Source organism: Scophthalmus maximus, chromosome 17 (genome assembly GCF_022379125.1).
Source record: "Scophthalmus maximus strain ysfricsl-2021 chromosome 17, ASM2237912v1, whole genome shotgun sequence".
NCBI lineage: Eukaryota > Metazoa > Chordata > Actinopteri > Pleuronectiformes > Scophthalmidae > Scophthalmus > Scophthalmus maximus.
This window is the reverse complement of record NC_061531.1, coordinates 16,346,554-16,360,247: the sequence shown is the minus strand read 5'-3', so window position 1 is coordinate 16,360,247 and position 13,694 is coordinate 16,346,554. Positions and strand designations below refer to the sequence as shown.

At 40.7% G+C, this 13,694-nt stretch overlaps 3 protein-coding genes and 1 long non-coding RNA gene across 10 annotated transcripts; 1 reads left to right on the top strand and 3 right to left on the bottom strand.

The window, feature by feature from the left end:
* Positions 1–2,407: 2,407 nt before the first annotated feature.
* LOC118289291 (outer dynein arm-docking complex subunit 4) lies at positions 2,408–5,839 on the bottom strand. 2 transcript variants are annotated; one of them, XM_035616195.1, is made up of 12 exons: positions 5,710–5,839; positions 5,152–5,271; positions 4,889–5,020; positions 4,502–4,655; positions 4,343–4,401; positions 3,969–4,119; positions 3,635–3,856; positions 3,344–3,551; positions 3,176–3,262; positions 2,854–3,050; positions 2,646–2,746; positions 2,408–2,549 (listed from the first exon to the last, which is right to left on the bottom strand). In XM_035616195.1, exons 2-12 carry the CDS (start codon positions 5,260–5,262, stop codon positions 2,523–2,525), a joined length of 1,449 nt encoding a protein of 482 aa, XP_035472088.1. In that variant the 5' UTR covers positions 5,263–5,271; positions 5,710–5,839; the 3' UTR covers positions 2,408–2,522. The 2 variants fall into 2 exon arrangements, with proteins under 2 accessions (XP_035472088.1, XP_035472089.1); XM_035616196.1 differs by having other exon boundaries at positions 4,502–4,562.
* LOC118289290 (outer dynein arm-docking complex subunit 4-like) lies at positions 2,412–13,504 on the bottom strand. Of its 5 annotated transcripts, none has more exons than XM_035616192.2 (12): positions 9,821–9,946; positions 8,881–9,000; positions 8,578–8,709; positions 8,289–8,442; positions 8,115–8,176; positions 7,738–7,888; positions 7,436–7,657; positions 7,153–7,360; positions 6,984–7,070; positions 6,662–6,858; positions 6,386–6,486; positions 2,412–2,549 (listed from the first exon to the last, which is right to left on the bottom strand). In XM_035616192.2, the coding sequence occupies exons 2-12, from the start codon at positions 8,989–8,991 to the stop codon at positions 2,523–2,525; spliced, it is 1,452 nt and encodes a 483-aa protein (XP_035472085.1). In that variant the 5' UTR covers positions 8,992–9,000; positions 9,821–9,946; the 3' UTR covers positions 2,412–2,522. The 5 variants fall into 5 exon arrangements, 4 of the variants coding, with proteins under 4 accessions (XP_035472085.1, XP_035472084.1, XP_035472087.1 ...); XM_035616191.2 differs by lacking the exon at positions 2,412–2,549 and adding an exon at positions 5,539–6,289; XR_004786042.2 differs by lacking the exon at positions 2,412–2,549 and adding an exon at positions 6,249–6,289 and having other exon boundaries at positions 6,744–6,858.
* odad4 (outer dynein arm docking complex subunit 4) lies at positions 9,207–13,674 on the bottom strand. 2 transcript variants are annotated; one of them, XM_035616188.2, is made up of 11 exons: positions 13,452–13,674; positions 13,189–13,320; positions 12,926–13,079; positions 12,589–12,650; positions 12,263–12,413; positions 11,922–12,146; positions 11,626–11,833; positions 11,458–11,544; positions 11,136–11,332; positions 10,927–11,027; positions 9,207–10,830 (listed from the first exon to the last, which is right to left on the bottom strand). In XM_035616188.2, exons 1-11 carry the CDS (start codon positions 13,575–13,577, stop codon positions 10,795–10,797), a joined length of 1,479 nt encoding a protein of 492 aa, XP_035472081.2. In that variant the 5' UTR covers positions 13,578–13,674; the 3' UTR covers positions 9,207–10,794. The 2 variants fall into 2 exon arrangements, with proteins under 2 accessions (XP_035472081.2, XP_035472080.2); XM_035616187.2 differs by having other exon boundaries at positions 9,207–11,027.
* Positions 10,928–11,387, top strand: LOC118289293. The gene is made up of 2 exons (XR_004786043.2): positions 10,928–11,069; positions 11,187–11,387. It is a non-coding gene; the product is annotated as an uncharacterized LOC118289293 (long non-coding RNA).
* Positions 13,675–13,694: the final 20 nt, after the last annotated feature.

The following is a 13,694-nucleotide window of genomic DNA, read 5'->3' as shown; positions in this document are numbered from 1 at the left end:
GAACGCGCAAAGAGGGCGGGGCGACGGACACGCCCCTGAGGAGCGGAAGGACGCTACCGGAGGCCTCTTCTTTTTTTCTTTTTTCTTTCAATTTTAATGTTTTGAATCTTCCTTTCCAACTAAAACGAGAAAGAAAACTGCGGAATATTTTCTTGGTTTATTTTTTTTAAATAAAAACAATAGAACATTAAAAAAAAATCCTCACAACCTTCTCAGAAAAACCTTAAAATTATAAATTAACATTCATATTAACATTCAATGCCATTGATTTGTTACAGTACATAATATGCTTGATTATTAAATACCAAGTGTTATTGTCCGTATTTGTCTTGTTTGTGTTTTCATACATTTTGTTTATATATCGCATATTATATATATAATTATTATTATTTATTTTTTTGGTATGTGTTCACCTGTGAGGAACTTCAATACAGACGAAATAAGGCTATATATTTATTTATTTATTCAGATCATGTTGCATGCCTATTTTTTCATTTATATTGAAGTCAACAAGCAGCTGGTGTACATGACAGAGCAGGTGTGGACCTTGGTCATGTTTTCCCCTAAATAGGCCTCACACACACACACACACACATACACACACACACACACACATAGTTATGACTTCTTTGCATACACACAACGCAATGTAATAGTGACATTACTTTGTTTGTAAGGAGGACCATGACCAAATTATTTAAAATTAAAGTTACACTGTTAGATTTGTAGTTGGGTCCATCAAAAGTTGTAACCCAACCTTATCTAACCCACACAATAGCAAAGCATTCCCTTTTCTCGTGAACCTCACAGGAAGTAGTGATCGAATGACACGTCTGCCTTGTGATAGATGTAATAGAGAGGTGACACATTGGGAATTTCCTGCAGCGAGTAGAGCTCTGTGTTTGGGAGTTTTCCTTTAGCAAAGGACAAAGGGACAGTGTGAGAACATCCCACTGTTTTTGTGTATCACGCTACATATTTCTTGATTATAGCTACTGCAGTCTTTCTAAGACAGAATTTCAGATATTCACAGAAGTGAAAATAACATGTTATTAGGAAGTGATTCTTTAAAAACCAAATAGCTTTGATACACGGAACTGTTTATAGAGATACTCTTGCTGGTTTCGGTTTCCTGGGTAAATTCTAGAGCAGGATGAAGGCCAGATCTGGAGCTTTACTTCCCGTCTGAATTCCATTCATACTATATATTATTTCTCATAGAATATTACACTTTTGCACATTTCACTGCTGCCTATTATAACACAAGGCCATTGCTCCTGATATAAGAACCTTTGAGTAGTTACCACTTGTCACATGTCTATGTGCGTCAAGACCTGTGGGCAGACACTGGATGTCTTTATTCATTCTTTAATGAAAACACACAAACATCTGCCAATTAAATTGTATTTGTATATAACGGCAAATCACAACGTACATTATCTCAAGGCACTTTACACAGTGAGGTCGAGACCTCACAATATTACAGAGAAAACCCGACACTTCCCACAATGAGCAAGCACTTGGCAACTGTGGTGAAGAAAAACCTCCCTTTTAAAATGCAGACATTTCTAGCAGAACCGGAAAGAGCTTTGGACCGCGGTTGGGGTGAGAGGAGAGAAATGGTGGAGAGAGGAGAGGTGGGCAGAAAGAAAGGGGGACGAGAGAGGGGACAGTGGTAAAGTCAGGGGAGTAGTACCAAATTCTGGCCCCACATAAGTATCCTGTGGCCCCCCTGAAGCTATGATGCTGATAATTCTATGATCCTGTGTGTGTTCTTATAATAACTAGCTAACTCCTGCTGTATTCAGGTAGTAAAAGTTAGTTAGCTCGCTAGCTAGCAATAGCAGCTGTGTCAATCTCAGCTAGGTAGCTGCTAGCTAGCTGTCGTAGTAGGAGTTTGCCAATAGCTAGCCACCTTTCTAATGAAAGCTCCTAGCTCACTGTTAATTCATTTCTTTTGAAATAATCAATTTTTCCCTTGGTTTGTTTTTAATCTTTTTCTCTTTTCTCCTCTGCAACCCAGACTTTACTTTCTTGAGGGAACACAATGTCACCAGTCAGTAGATTAGCTGAAAGATTTTCATGCCGAGTCATGATGGGATTAAACCATTTTCCCAATTGTAAACTGCAATTTTTTATTCATGTTATGACACTAATTACTTAGAAAACACTAATAACAAATTCCTTTTTTTTATTCCAGGCTTTCGAGCCTCCCACCCTTGGGCCCTGGGTAGTCTGTCCCCTTTCCCACCCGCTACGACGTGGGTACAGTATAACCATTACTTTAAGCTCTGTCAGACTGATTCTTATAATGACAATAACAATACTGACACTTATAGATGCATTGACATGTTTAATAATAATAATTGTTTGATACATGTTTATGCATACTCTCTTGATTCTTGCACTTTTTGGGTAATATTTTCATGGTTGAATGCACTTCTTGTAAGTCGCTTTGGACAAAAGCGCCTGCTAAATGAATGTAATGTAATGTAATGATAGTGTCTTGAGTGGTGTCATCCTCATTGTGGTTTTGCTTCATCGAGAGCCTGAAATGCAGAATGACAAACGTCAGTGATCGAAAATATCTTAAAATGCAACTCAGAAGATGGGGAAACGGGAACACATGACAACAGAGTGGGAACCTTTTGAATAGAATTCATGGCAGAGTCGTCTTCTTGTAGTTTGGCTTGGGTCAAGGCTCTCTCGAAGCGGGCAACAGAAGATTCCACGTTTCCAAGTTTCACTGAATTTAAAAAACGTGTAGACATAACAATTAAAGATGCGGTCAGTAGGTTGTTCGGTGACATCGTAATTTCTATGATGAGTTAATAAATCCAGATTAAGAATTACTTTCAGATTGTGCCACCAACACATTTGCATTCATCTGCCATTTGTCATCAGCTGTTTCATCAGCCGCAGCAAGTGAACGGACGCCATAGTCTCTGGCTTCTTCGTAGCGATCAAGCTTCAGGTAACACCAGCCAATCTCGTGAAATAAGCAGGTCTTCTCCAAAGGATCACGTACCAGGGGAATCTTCTTCTCCCAGCTGAATTGTCAACACACAGAGACGAAAATGAAGTAAATATAAATGTCACCTATAAACAAATCGTCCAAAGTCATTTGTCGATGTTAAACGATGCTTGTGTAGGAGATATTTCATTATTTACTTACAACCCAATGGCCAGTGTCAAGTGTCCAGTTTGGGCATAGACTTTGCCAATGTTGTCCATTGCCCTGGACATTGCTTCTGAGTGGTTGCTGTTAAGAAAAAAATATCTGAACATTTGATCCGGTGTTACACCAAACTTCTACTCTTGAGTAATTTCCTCTGATTCTCACCACTGTTTAGCCAACTCCAAGTCTTTTTGATGATGGACTAAGGCTTTGTCCATGTCTCCCAGGTTGATCAAAGCATTTCCAATGCAACTGTGCAGGCTGCCCAACACCTCTTGTTTATTAGGTACCTCTTTCTCAGACCATCTCTGTACCATCTCCATGACTTCTTCTGCCTTCTTGAGACTACCCTCTGCATTTCCGGAGGTCAACTCTAAGACAACAAACATACATTTAACGTTTTTCAGCTAAAAAGAAAAGCACAGAGCTACAAGTTGAACCAGAAACCAGACTTACCTGCATCAATTTCTTCCAGGCTTTTCAGCAGAAAATTAGTTTGTTCAGAGGAAGCACTGGGACCTGGCTTGCCGCATTTTTGTTGCGTCTTGTGGTCCTTTCCCTGTGCATTGATAGGTTTCTCCTGGTTTGAGAACTCGGTGCAAGCGTCCAGATGTGTCAGGCTGCCCTGAATGACGTCCTGCAGGCTTTCCCCACCCTTCGTCTTGCCTTTCACCAAGTCTGATTTGAATCCACAGAGACAGCAAGTTTATTTTAATTAGATATAATTTCAAATAAAACATGTAGAGACAAAAGCACTTTGAGATATAAGGTTATATAACTAGCACAGAACCTTCGTCTTTCAGCAGACTTTCCAGATATTTCCCGTCATTATAAAACTCTCCGAGCAGTTTTTTGGTCCTCTTCTCAATTTTAGGGGTCTTCTGGGTCTGTTGTTTATTTTCCTTCGTCAGATCCTCAATAGCAGTTATTGGCTGTGTCATCTGTATGAGTCAGTTATTCAGAAACATTATACTTTGTTTCGGAAGGAAGCTCATGTTGAACATTACAGAATCCCATTTATTAGGTAAGAGACCCTGGGAGAGAAACAAATACTGCCCAACATTTTTTTAAATAAAATGTTCCTTTTGCTGCAGTAAAAATTCTTGATTACATGCCTCTGAGTGAAATACTGGGTTTCTGAGGGGGAAAGCGACCAATTCTCACCTCCTCATCTTTTTGTAGAAATGACAGGTCTCCCTTGATTTCCAGTTTTACTGAAGGGCCTGTAAGACAACAGAGAAGAATAAATGACGTAGATGTGAAGAGGGTGATCCATATGCAGCCATTTCAATTTAGGTAACAACATATTGTTGAATGACTTACTGCCAACGCAGTTCTCTATGGCCTCCTGTGCTTTTTGGATACCCAGTCTGAACTCCTGTATCTGTGGACGCAGTTTTTGCCCTCTGTGGTAAAACACCAGTGCAAATTCAAACTCTCCCATGTAGTATAAAGCCTCTGCCTTCTGGTACAAACCCTACAAACATAATAAAATAAATACTCAGACTTCACTTTTCATGAATTCTCATATTTTAATATTGTAATATTGACCTCACTATGTAAAGTGCCTTGAGACAATGTATGTTGTGATATGGCGCTATACAAATAAAATTGAATTGAATTGAATTGAATATTTACTATAGTGTTGAAAAGAGGGCTGTCATCAACAAGTATAAACTCCATATTTTTTAGTCTACATCTGGTGTTTACCTCGAAAAATGTCGTGTCCTCTTTGAGTGAAGCTTCTGCATCTTTTAATGCGTTCTCATACAGCCCCATGTTCAGGTAACATTTGGATCGGCCCACAAAGCAGTTCCTCTCATCAGGCTTTAAAGTCAGCGCCTAAGACAAAAGACCAATAACAAGACATCCGTACCACACTACACATTTAAAAGTTGCATTTCAAGCCTTAAAAAATATCCCTACAGTTATGACCATAAGATGATGAGCTTGATAGTTTAGTAGTTACTCACAGTTGAGAAGCTCTCTATTGCCTTTTTATACTCTCCTTTAATGTACAGCCAATTCCCATCTGCCACTATTGTGGAGAACTGATCTTCGCGGTCTCCAGCTGTATCTGACATTTTTTGTCACTTTAAACAAAACAAAAAGATTCAGAGCAACGCTCACGCGCTAACTTCAGGACGTATGTAAAATCATTAACATCTCCAGAATCCTAGCAACCACAACAAACAAAGTAGAAGCAGGGAAAACAGTGACATCTGCTGCACCTTTAACGCAGCACAAAAATACCAAGTATGAACAGACCGTATGTGTTGATAATAGGTAGTTAAATGTTATTATTATAATAATACTATTGTAATTATACTATTCTGCTAAAACAAAAAAGAACAGTTAAGGGAGATCCAGAAAGGGCCAACTTTATTGACATGGCTGTTACTTTTCAAGGGCACTAATGGTTCTATAAGACAGCAGATTTACAATAAGTATTCAGGTAAAAAAACAAACTACTTTAATAGCAATTCATCATGTCTTATTTCCCTTTCATCTTCTTCACTTCATTTTCTCACCTGTTTGGCCACTCTTTTGTCTTACTCTTCGTCGATTTATTCAGTGCATGTATAAGCATTCAAAAGCTGCTTCTTAAATGCATTTACCTGTGGTCCATTTCCCTTTAAATAAGGGGATCCTTTGTTAAGTTGAACTACAGTAATCTTTTGATCATTATCAATACAATAATCTTTTGATCACTGTAATACAGTAATCCTTTGATCATTTTAAACTACAGTAATCCTTTGATCATTTAATCATTCGATCAGATGCATTTGACTATCCCCCACCTTCCTGATGCCTTTAAGAAGCAGCCCTGGAAGCCCCCTTGGAGTCTGACTCTGGAACAATATTTGTACTGCCCCATGCATCACCATTGTCACCTTCGACTTGGATTTGTATAGCTTAGGGTCTTTGTTGTTCTTCTCACTGTGTGCTTGAATTTCAAGGCATCTGAACGCATCACCCAAGGTGGAGCTGGATTGGTGAAGATGGGTGGTTGGGTTACTTTGCTAATTCTTGATCTTAGGTGAAACCGTGTTGGTGTCTTGAGTGGTGACATCCTTATTGTGACAGCTGGTGCTTTGCTTCATCAAGAGCCTGAAATGCAGAATGACGAATGTCAGCCATCAAAAATATTTTAAAATGCAACTCAGAAGATGGGGAAAGGGGAACACATGACAACAGAGTGGGAACCTTTTGAATAGAATTCATGACATAGTCGTCTTCTTGTAGTTCGGCTTGGGTCAAGGCTCTCTCGAAGCTGGCGACAGAAGATTCCAAGTTTCCAAGTTTCACTGAAATAAAAAAAGTGGAGAAATTACAATTAAAAATCTGGTCAGTAGGTTGTTCAGTGACGAGAGCATTACAGCATTAGATAGTTCAAAAAGTTAAATATTAAGCAAATAATATGAAATGTCATTTTTAATCGTAATTTCTATGATGAGGTAATAAATCCAGATTAAGAATTACTTTCGGATTGTGCCACCAACACATTGGCATTTATCTGCCATTTGTAATCAGTAATTTCATCAGCCGCAGCAAGTGAACGCACGCCATAGTCTCTGGCTTCTTCGTAGCGATCAAGCTTCAGGTAACACCAGCCAATTTCGTGAAATAACCAGGTCTTCTCCAAAGCACCGCGTACCAGGGGAATCTTCTTCTCCCAGCTGAATTGTCAACACACAGAGACGAAAATGAAGTAAATATGAATGTCACCAATAAACAAATCATCCAAAGTCATTTGTCGATGTTAAACGATGCTTGTGTAGGAGATATTTCATTATTTACTTACATCTCAATGGCCAGTGTGAAGTGTCCAGTTTGGGCATAGACTTTGCCAATGTTGTCCATTGCCCTGGACATTGCTCCTGAGTGGTTGCTGTTGATAAGAAAAGAAAAAAATCTGAACATTTGATCCGGTGTTGCACTGCACTTCTACTCTAATTTCCTCTGATTCTCACCACTGTTTAGCCAACTCCAAGTCTTTTTGATGATGGACTAAGGCTTTGTCCATGTCTCCCAGGTTGACCAAAGCATTCCCAATGCAACTGTGCAGGCTGCCCAACACCTCTTGTTTATTAGGTACCTCTTTCTCAGACCATCTCTGTACCAGCTTCATGACATGTTTTGCCTTCTTGAGACTACCTTCTGCATTTCCACAGGTCAACTCTAAGACAACAAACATGCATTAAACTTTTTCTGCTAAAAAGAAAAGCTACGAGTTGAACCAGAAACCCGACTTACCTGCATCAATTTTATCCAGGCTCTTCAGCAGATAATTAGCACGTTCAGAGGGAGCACGGGGACGTGACTTGCTGCATTTTTGTTGTGTCTTATTCTCCCTTCCCTGTTCATTGATAAGTTTCTCATGGTTTGAGAACTCTGTGCAAGCATCCAGATATGTCAGGCTGCTCCGAATGACGTCCTTCAGGCTTTCCCCACCCTTCGTCTTGCCTCTTACCAAGCCTGAGACAACAAGTTTGTTTTAATAAGATGTAGAGACAAAAGCATTGTGAGATTATTAGTCTATATAACTAAGACAGAACCTTCATCTTGCAGCAGACTTTCCAGATATATCTTGTCATCATAAAACTCTCCGAAGATTTTTTTGGTCGTCTTCTCATTCCTAGGGGTCTTCTGGGTCTGTTGTTTTTTCCCCTTCGTCAGATCCTCAACAGTAGTAATTGGCTGTGTCCTCTGTACAAGTAAGTTATTCAGAAACATTATACTGTGTTTCGGAAGGGAGCTCATGTTGAACATTACAGAAACACATTGATTAGGGGAGAGACCCTGGGAAAGAAACAAATACTTTGATACGTTGAATTACATTCTTTTGCTGCATTAGAATTTATTGGTGGCGGTATAATTACATGCCTCTGGGTTAAATACTGGGTTTATGAGGGGGAAAGTGACCAAGACTCACCTCCTCATCTTTTTGTAGAAATGACAGATCTCCCTTGACTTCCAGTTTTACAGAAGAAGGGCCTGTAAGACGACAGAGAAGAACAAATTAAGTATAACCATGAGATGTGAAGAGGATATCCATATGCAGCGATTACAACTTATGTTACAACTCGACATGACATAAATGACTTACTGCCAACACAGTTCTCTATGGCCTCCTGTGTTTTTTGGATACCTAGTCGGAACTCCTGTATCTGTGGACGCAGTTTTTGTCCTCTGTGGTAAAACACCAGCCCAAATTCAAACTCTCCCATGTAGTATAAAGCCTCTGCCTTCTGGTACAATCCCTAAAATCATGATGAAATAAATACTCAGGCTTCACTTATCAGGAATTTTCTCCGATTTACTTTACAGTGTTGGAAAGATGGCTGTCATCAACAAGTATAAACTCCTTATTTTTTAAGTCTACATCTGGTGTTCACCTCGAAAAATGTTGTGTCCTCTTTGAGTGAAGCTTCTGCATCGCTTAATGCGTTCTCATACATCCCCATGTTCAGGTAACATTTGGATCGGCCCACATAGCAGTCCCTCTCATCCGGTTTTAATGTCAGCGCCTAAGACAAAAGACCAAAAACAAAACATCCGTACCACACTACACATTTAAAAGTTGTATTCAGAGCCTTGCAAAAAAAAAAATATATATATCCCTGTAGTTATCACCAAAAGATGATGAGCTTCTGTGAGGACAACGCGCCACAACTGATGTTAGTTTAGTAGTTACTCACCATTGAGAAGCTCTCTATTGCCTTTTTATACTCTCCTTTAATGTACATCCAATTCCCGTCGGCCACTATCGTGGTGAACTGATCTTCGCGGTCTCCAGCGGCATCTGACATTTTTAGTCACTTTAAAAAAAACAAAAAACTTCAGAGCAACGCTCACACGCTCACTTCAGGGCGGATGTAAAATCATTAACATCTCCAGTATCCTAGCAACCACAACAAAGTAGAAGCAGGGAAAACAGTGACAACAATCCCAAGTATGAACAAACAGTGTATATGTGTTGATAGTCAGTATTATTCTGCTGAAACAAAAAGGAACACAGTGCAGGTCCAGAGGAGGCCAACTTTATTGTCATGGCTGTTACTTTTCAAGGGTAAAGAGAAGATGGTTTCACTGTAAGGGCAAAGATGCGAATGCTTTTCTTTTCTTCATTAAGTACAGCAATAGAACAACACACTCATCAGGAAGCAACTGAACTGAACAAGGTTTCGTCATCACAGTCATCATTGTTCTGTACGTATGGTCAGGAATGTAGCGCCAAATTCTGGGCCCTATACATAAGTAGTCTCTGTGGGCCCCCCGCGGCTAGGATGCTGATCAATTTATGATTCTGTGTGTGTTCCAATAGTAGCTAGCTAGCTCACTCCTACTGTATTAAGGTAGTGAACATTAAAATTAGCTAGCAGGCGAGCATTAGCAGCTGTGTCGATCTCAGCAAGTTAGCTGCTAGCTAGCTGTCGTAGTCGGAGGAACGCACTGGCTGCTTATTTTCACATAATAGAAGAGTCCTTATCTTTTCGCCAATGGTTCTATCAGACCGCAGATTTACCAAAAAATATTTATGTCAAAATAAAAAAAGGAATTGAAAAAAGAATCAACTGATAGCAATTCATTATATGTTCTGTTGCCCTTTCGTCTTGTCACACTTCTTCCTTTCCTTACCTATGTTGACCTCCCTTTTGTCTTACTCTTTGCTGATGTATTCAGCGTATGTGTAACCACCAGTCCACAGCCGCTTCTTTAACAAATACCTGGTGGTCCATTAGCCTTTTACCAGACTAATCCTTTGATCATATCAGCTACATTGATCCTTTGACGTACAGTGATCCTAAGATCATTTTAAACTACAGTAGCCCTTTGATCATATGCATTTGACTATCCCCCACCTTCCTGATGCCTTTAAGAAGCAGCCCTGGAAGCCCCCTTGGGAGACTGCGTTACAATCTCCTGGGTGCAGACTCTCACTGGGAAATTCAACAAGCACTGTGTGATCGGAAGCTGTTGATGCGGGTACTTTGCTGGATCTTGGAGCGTCTAGCCAAGTTTAGACTTTACTGTCGCAGGGCCACCGTGTGCACTGGATCAACTGGAATGATCAGATCATCGCCATCGATGGGAGGGATCGCCAAGCCTTGTAGATGACGACACTTATTCTGGAGCTGGGGAACTGGGTAGCTGTGAGACAGGAGACAGGCCTCGGTGTTCACCTGGGAAGGCGCCACGAATGGGGCACCTCTTAGAGGAATGGGGAAGGAGACGTGATCCTGGCAGTGTGTTGTGGATAGTACGAAGGGTCAGGTTTTCTGCTTGACCATGTATTTCCAGGCGGCGTGCTGCAGAGGAGAGCAAGATGGTTCTCTCTGAGCCATCATCAAAACTGCATATGTGTCGAACACTCTGTCCTGGTTGTGCAGGTTGACTCTGACAATCTTCAGGAGCACTTGAAGGCAGGGCTCAATTTCAAGGCATCTGGAGGCATCACCCAAGGTGGATTGGTGAAAATGGGTGGAGTAAAAGGTGGGAGGAAAGGCCGAGGTACAGTCTGTGTTGGAGGTGGATTTCTCAGCCGAAGTTTCTTACTCTGCTCATTCTTGATCCCAGATGAAACCGTGTTGGTGTCTTGAGTGGTGACATCCTTATTGTGACAGCTGTTGCTTTGCTTCATCGAGAGCCTGAAATGTAGAATGATGAATGTCAGCCATCAAAAATATCTGAAAATGCAACTCAGAAGATGGGGAAACGGGAACACATGACAACAGAGTGGGAACCTTTTGAATAGAATTCATGGCAGAGTCGTCTTCTTGTAGTTTGGCTTGGGTCAAGGCTCTCTGGAAGCGGGCGACAGAAGATTCCAAGTTTCCAAGTTTCACTGGATTTTAAAAAACGTGTAGACATAACAATTAAAGATCCGGTCAGTAAGTTGTTCGGTGACATCGTAATTTCTATGATGAGGTAATAAATCCAGATTAAGAATTACTTTCAGATTGTGCCACCAACACATTTGCATTCATCTGCCATTTGTCATCAGCCGATTCATCAGCCGCAGCAAGTGAACGGACGCCATAGTCTCTGGCTTCTTCGTAGCGATCAAGCTTCAGGTAACACAAGCCAATCTCGTGAAATAACCAGGTCTTCTCCAAAGCACCGCGTACCAGGGGAATCTTCTTCTCCCAGCTGAATTGTCAACACACAGAGACGAAAATTAAGTAAATATGAATGTCACCAATAAGCAAATTGTCCAAAGTCATTTGTCGATGTTAAACGATGCTTGTGTAGGAGATATTTCATTATTTACTTACATTTCAATGGCCAGTGTCAAGTGTCCAGTTTGGGCATAGACTTTGCCAATGTTGTCCATTGCCCTGGACATTGCTCCTGAGTGGTTGCTGTTAAGAAAAAAATATCTGAACATATGATCCGGTGTTGCACTACACTTCTACTCTTGAGCAATTTCCTCTGATTCTCACCACTGTTTAGCCAACTCCAAGTCTTTTTGATGATGGACTAAGGCTTTGTCCATGTCTCCCAGGTTGATCAAAGCATTTCCAATGCAACTGTGCAGGCTGCCCAACACCTCTTGTTTATTAGGTACCTCTTTCTCAGACCATCTCTGTACCATCTCCATGACTTCTTCTGCCTTCTTGAGACTACCCTCTGGATTTCCGGAGGTCAACTCTAAGACAACAAACATACATTTAACATTTTTCGGCTAAAAAGAAAAGAAAAGCACAGAGCTATGAGTTGAACCAGAAACCAGACTTACCTGCATCAATTTCATCCAGGCTTTTCAGCAGAAAATTAGCACGTTCACAGGGAGCACTGGAACGTGGCTTGCTGCATTTTTGTTGCTTGAACTTACTGTCCCTTCCTCGTGCGTGGATAGGTTTTTCATGGTTTGAGAACTCCGTGCAAGCATCCAGGTATGTCAGGCTGCTCCGGATGACGTCCTTCAGGCTTTTCCCACCCTTCGTCTTGCCTTTTACTAAGTCTGATTCGAAGCCATAGAGACAGCAAGTTTGATTTAAATAGATACAGTATCAAATAAAAGTTCTAGACAAACGCATTGGGAGATTATTAGGTTATATAACCAACACAGAACAGAACCTTTATCTCTCAGGAGGCTTTCCAGATATTTCTTGTCACTGTAAAAGTCTCCGAGCTGTTTTTTGGTCGTCTTCTCACTCTTAGGGGTCTTCTGGGGCTGTTGTTTATCCTCCTTCGTCAGATCCTCAATGACAGTTATTGGCTGTGTCCTCTGTACAAGTCAGTTATTCAGAAACATTACATTGCGTTTCGGAAGGGAGCTCATGTTGAACAAAACAGAAACAGAAATGTTCCTTTTGCTGCAGTAGAACTTCTTGGTGGCTGCATGCGTGGAAGCCTCTGGGTTAAATACTGGGTTTCTGAGGGGGAAAGTGACCAAGACTCACCTCCTCATCTTTTTGTAGAAATGAAAGATCTCCCTTGACTTCCAGTTTTACAGAAGAAGGGCCTGTAAGACGACAGGAGAACAAATGACGTATAATGGCCTATATGGGGCCCGAAGCAGAATTTTAGTTTGCACTCTAATTTTCAAACAACAAAAGATTGACTTTTTGTATGATTGCCATTGACATAATATAACATGTATTTCTTTCTTTTTTTTAATCAAGCTTTCTTGTGGGCTTTTTCAAGCGCTCTTCGGGGCCCCCTGGTGGCCACGGCCGCCCTAAGCAGTTTAATTAACAACATACAATTTAATTAACAAGATATTGTTGAATGACTTACTGCCAACACAGTTCTCTATGGCCTCCTGTGCTTTTTGGATACCCAGTCTGAACTCCTGTATCTGTGGACGCAGCTTTTGTCCTCTGTGGTAAAACACCAGCGCAAATTCAAACTCTCCCATGTAGTATAAAGCCTCTGCCTTCTGGTACAAACCCTACAAACACAATAAAATAAATACTCAGACTTCACTTTTAATGAATTATCTCATATTTACTATACAGTGTTGGAAAAGATTAAAAACTACTAAATCTAAATCGGTTTACCTCGAAAAATGTCGTGTCCTCTTTGAGTGAAGCTTCTGCATCTTCTAGTGCGTTCTCATACAGCCCCATGTTCAGATAACATTTGGATCGGCCCACAAAGCAGTTCCTCTCATCAGGCTTTAAAGTCAGCGCCTAAGACGAAAGACCAATCACAAGACATCCGTACCACACTAAAAAACATATCCCTGTAGTTATCACCAAAAGATGATGAGCTTCTGTGAGGACAACATGCCACAACTTCTGATAGTTTAGTAGTTACTCACCGTTGAGAAGCTCTCTATTGCCTTTTTATACTCTCCTTTAATGTACATCCAATTCCCGTCGGCCACCAACGTGGAGAACACGCCCTTTGGCTTCTGACCTTCGCGGTCTCCAGTTGAATTTGACATTTTTAGTTACTAAAATAAATTAACTAACTTCAGGACGTCTGTAAACTCCTGAAGCTCCCCGGTATCTTAGCAACCACAAACAAAGCAGAAGCAGGGAAAACAGTGACATCTGCTGCC

Bases quoted from the DNA above. Each gene is read 5' to 3' on its own strand.
- odad4 (XM_035616187.2), bottom strand. From the start codon at position 13,577: ATGTCAAATTCAACTGGAGACCGCGAAGGTCAGAAGCCAAAGGGCGTG. The intron at 12,651-12,925 runs GTAAGTCATTCA...GTCGTCTTACAG, and splicing joins CATAGAGAACTGTGTTGGCA to GCCCTTCTTCTGTAAAACTG. The intron at 11,545-11,625 runs GTGAGAATCAGA...TTTTCTTAACAG, and splicing joins TTGGAGTTGGCTAAACAGTG to CAACCACTCAGGAGCAATGT.
- LOC118289291 (XM_035616195.1), bottom strand. From the start codon at position 5,262: ATGTCAGATACAGCTGGAGACCGCGAAGATCAGTTCTCCACAATAGTG. The intron at 4,656-4,888 runs GTAAACACCAGA...TTATGTTTGTAG, and splicing joins AGGACACGACATTTTTCGAG to GGTTTGTACCAGAAGGCAGA. The intron at 3,051-3,175 runs GTAAGTAAATAA...TTGACAATTCAG, and splicing joins TTGACACTGGCCATTGGGTT to CTGGGAGAAGAAGATTCCCC.
- LOC118289290 (XM_035616191.2), bottom strand. From the start codon at position 8,991: ATGTCAGATGCCGCTGGAGACCGCGAAGATCAGTTCACCACGATAGTG. The intron at 7,889-8,114 runs GTGAGTCTTGGT...TTACTTGTACAG, and splicing joins TTCTACAAAAAGATGAGGAG to AGGACACAGCCAATTACTAC. The intron at 6,290-6,385 runs GTTCCCACTCTG...TCTGCATTTCAG, and splicing joins TCATGAATTCTATTCAAAAG to GCTCTTGATGAAGCAAAGCA.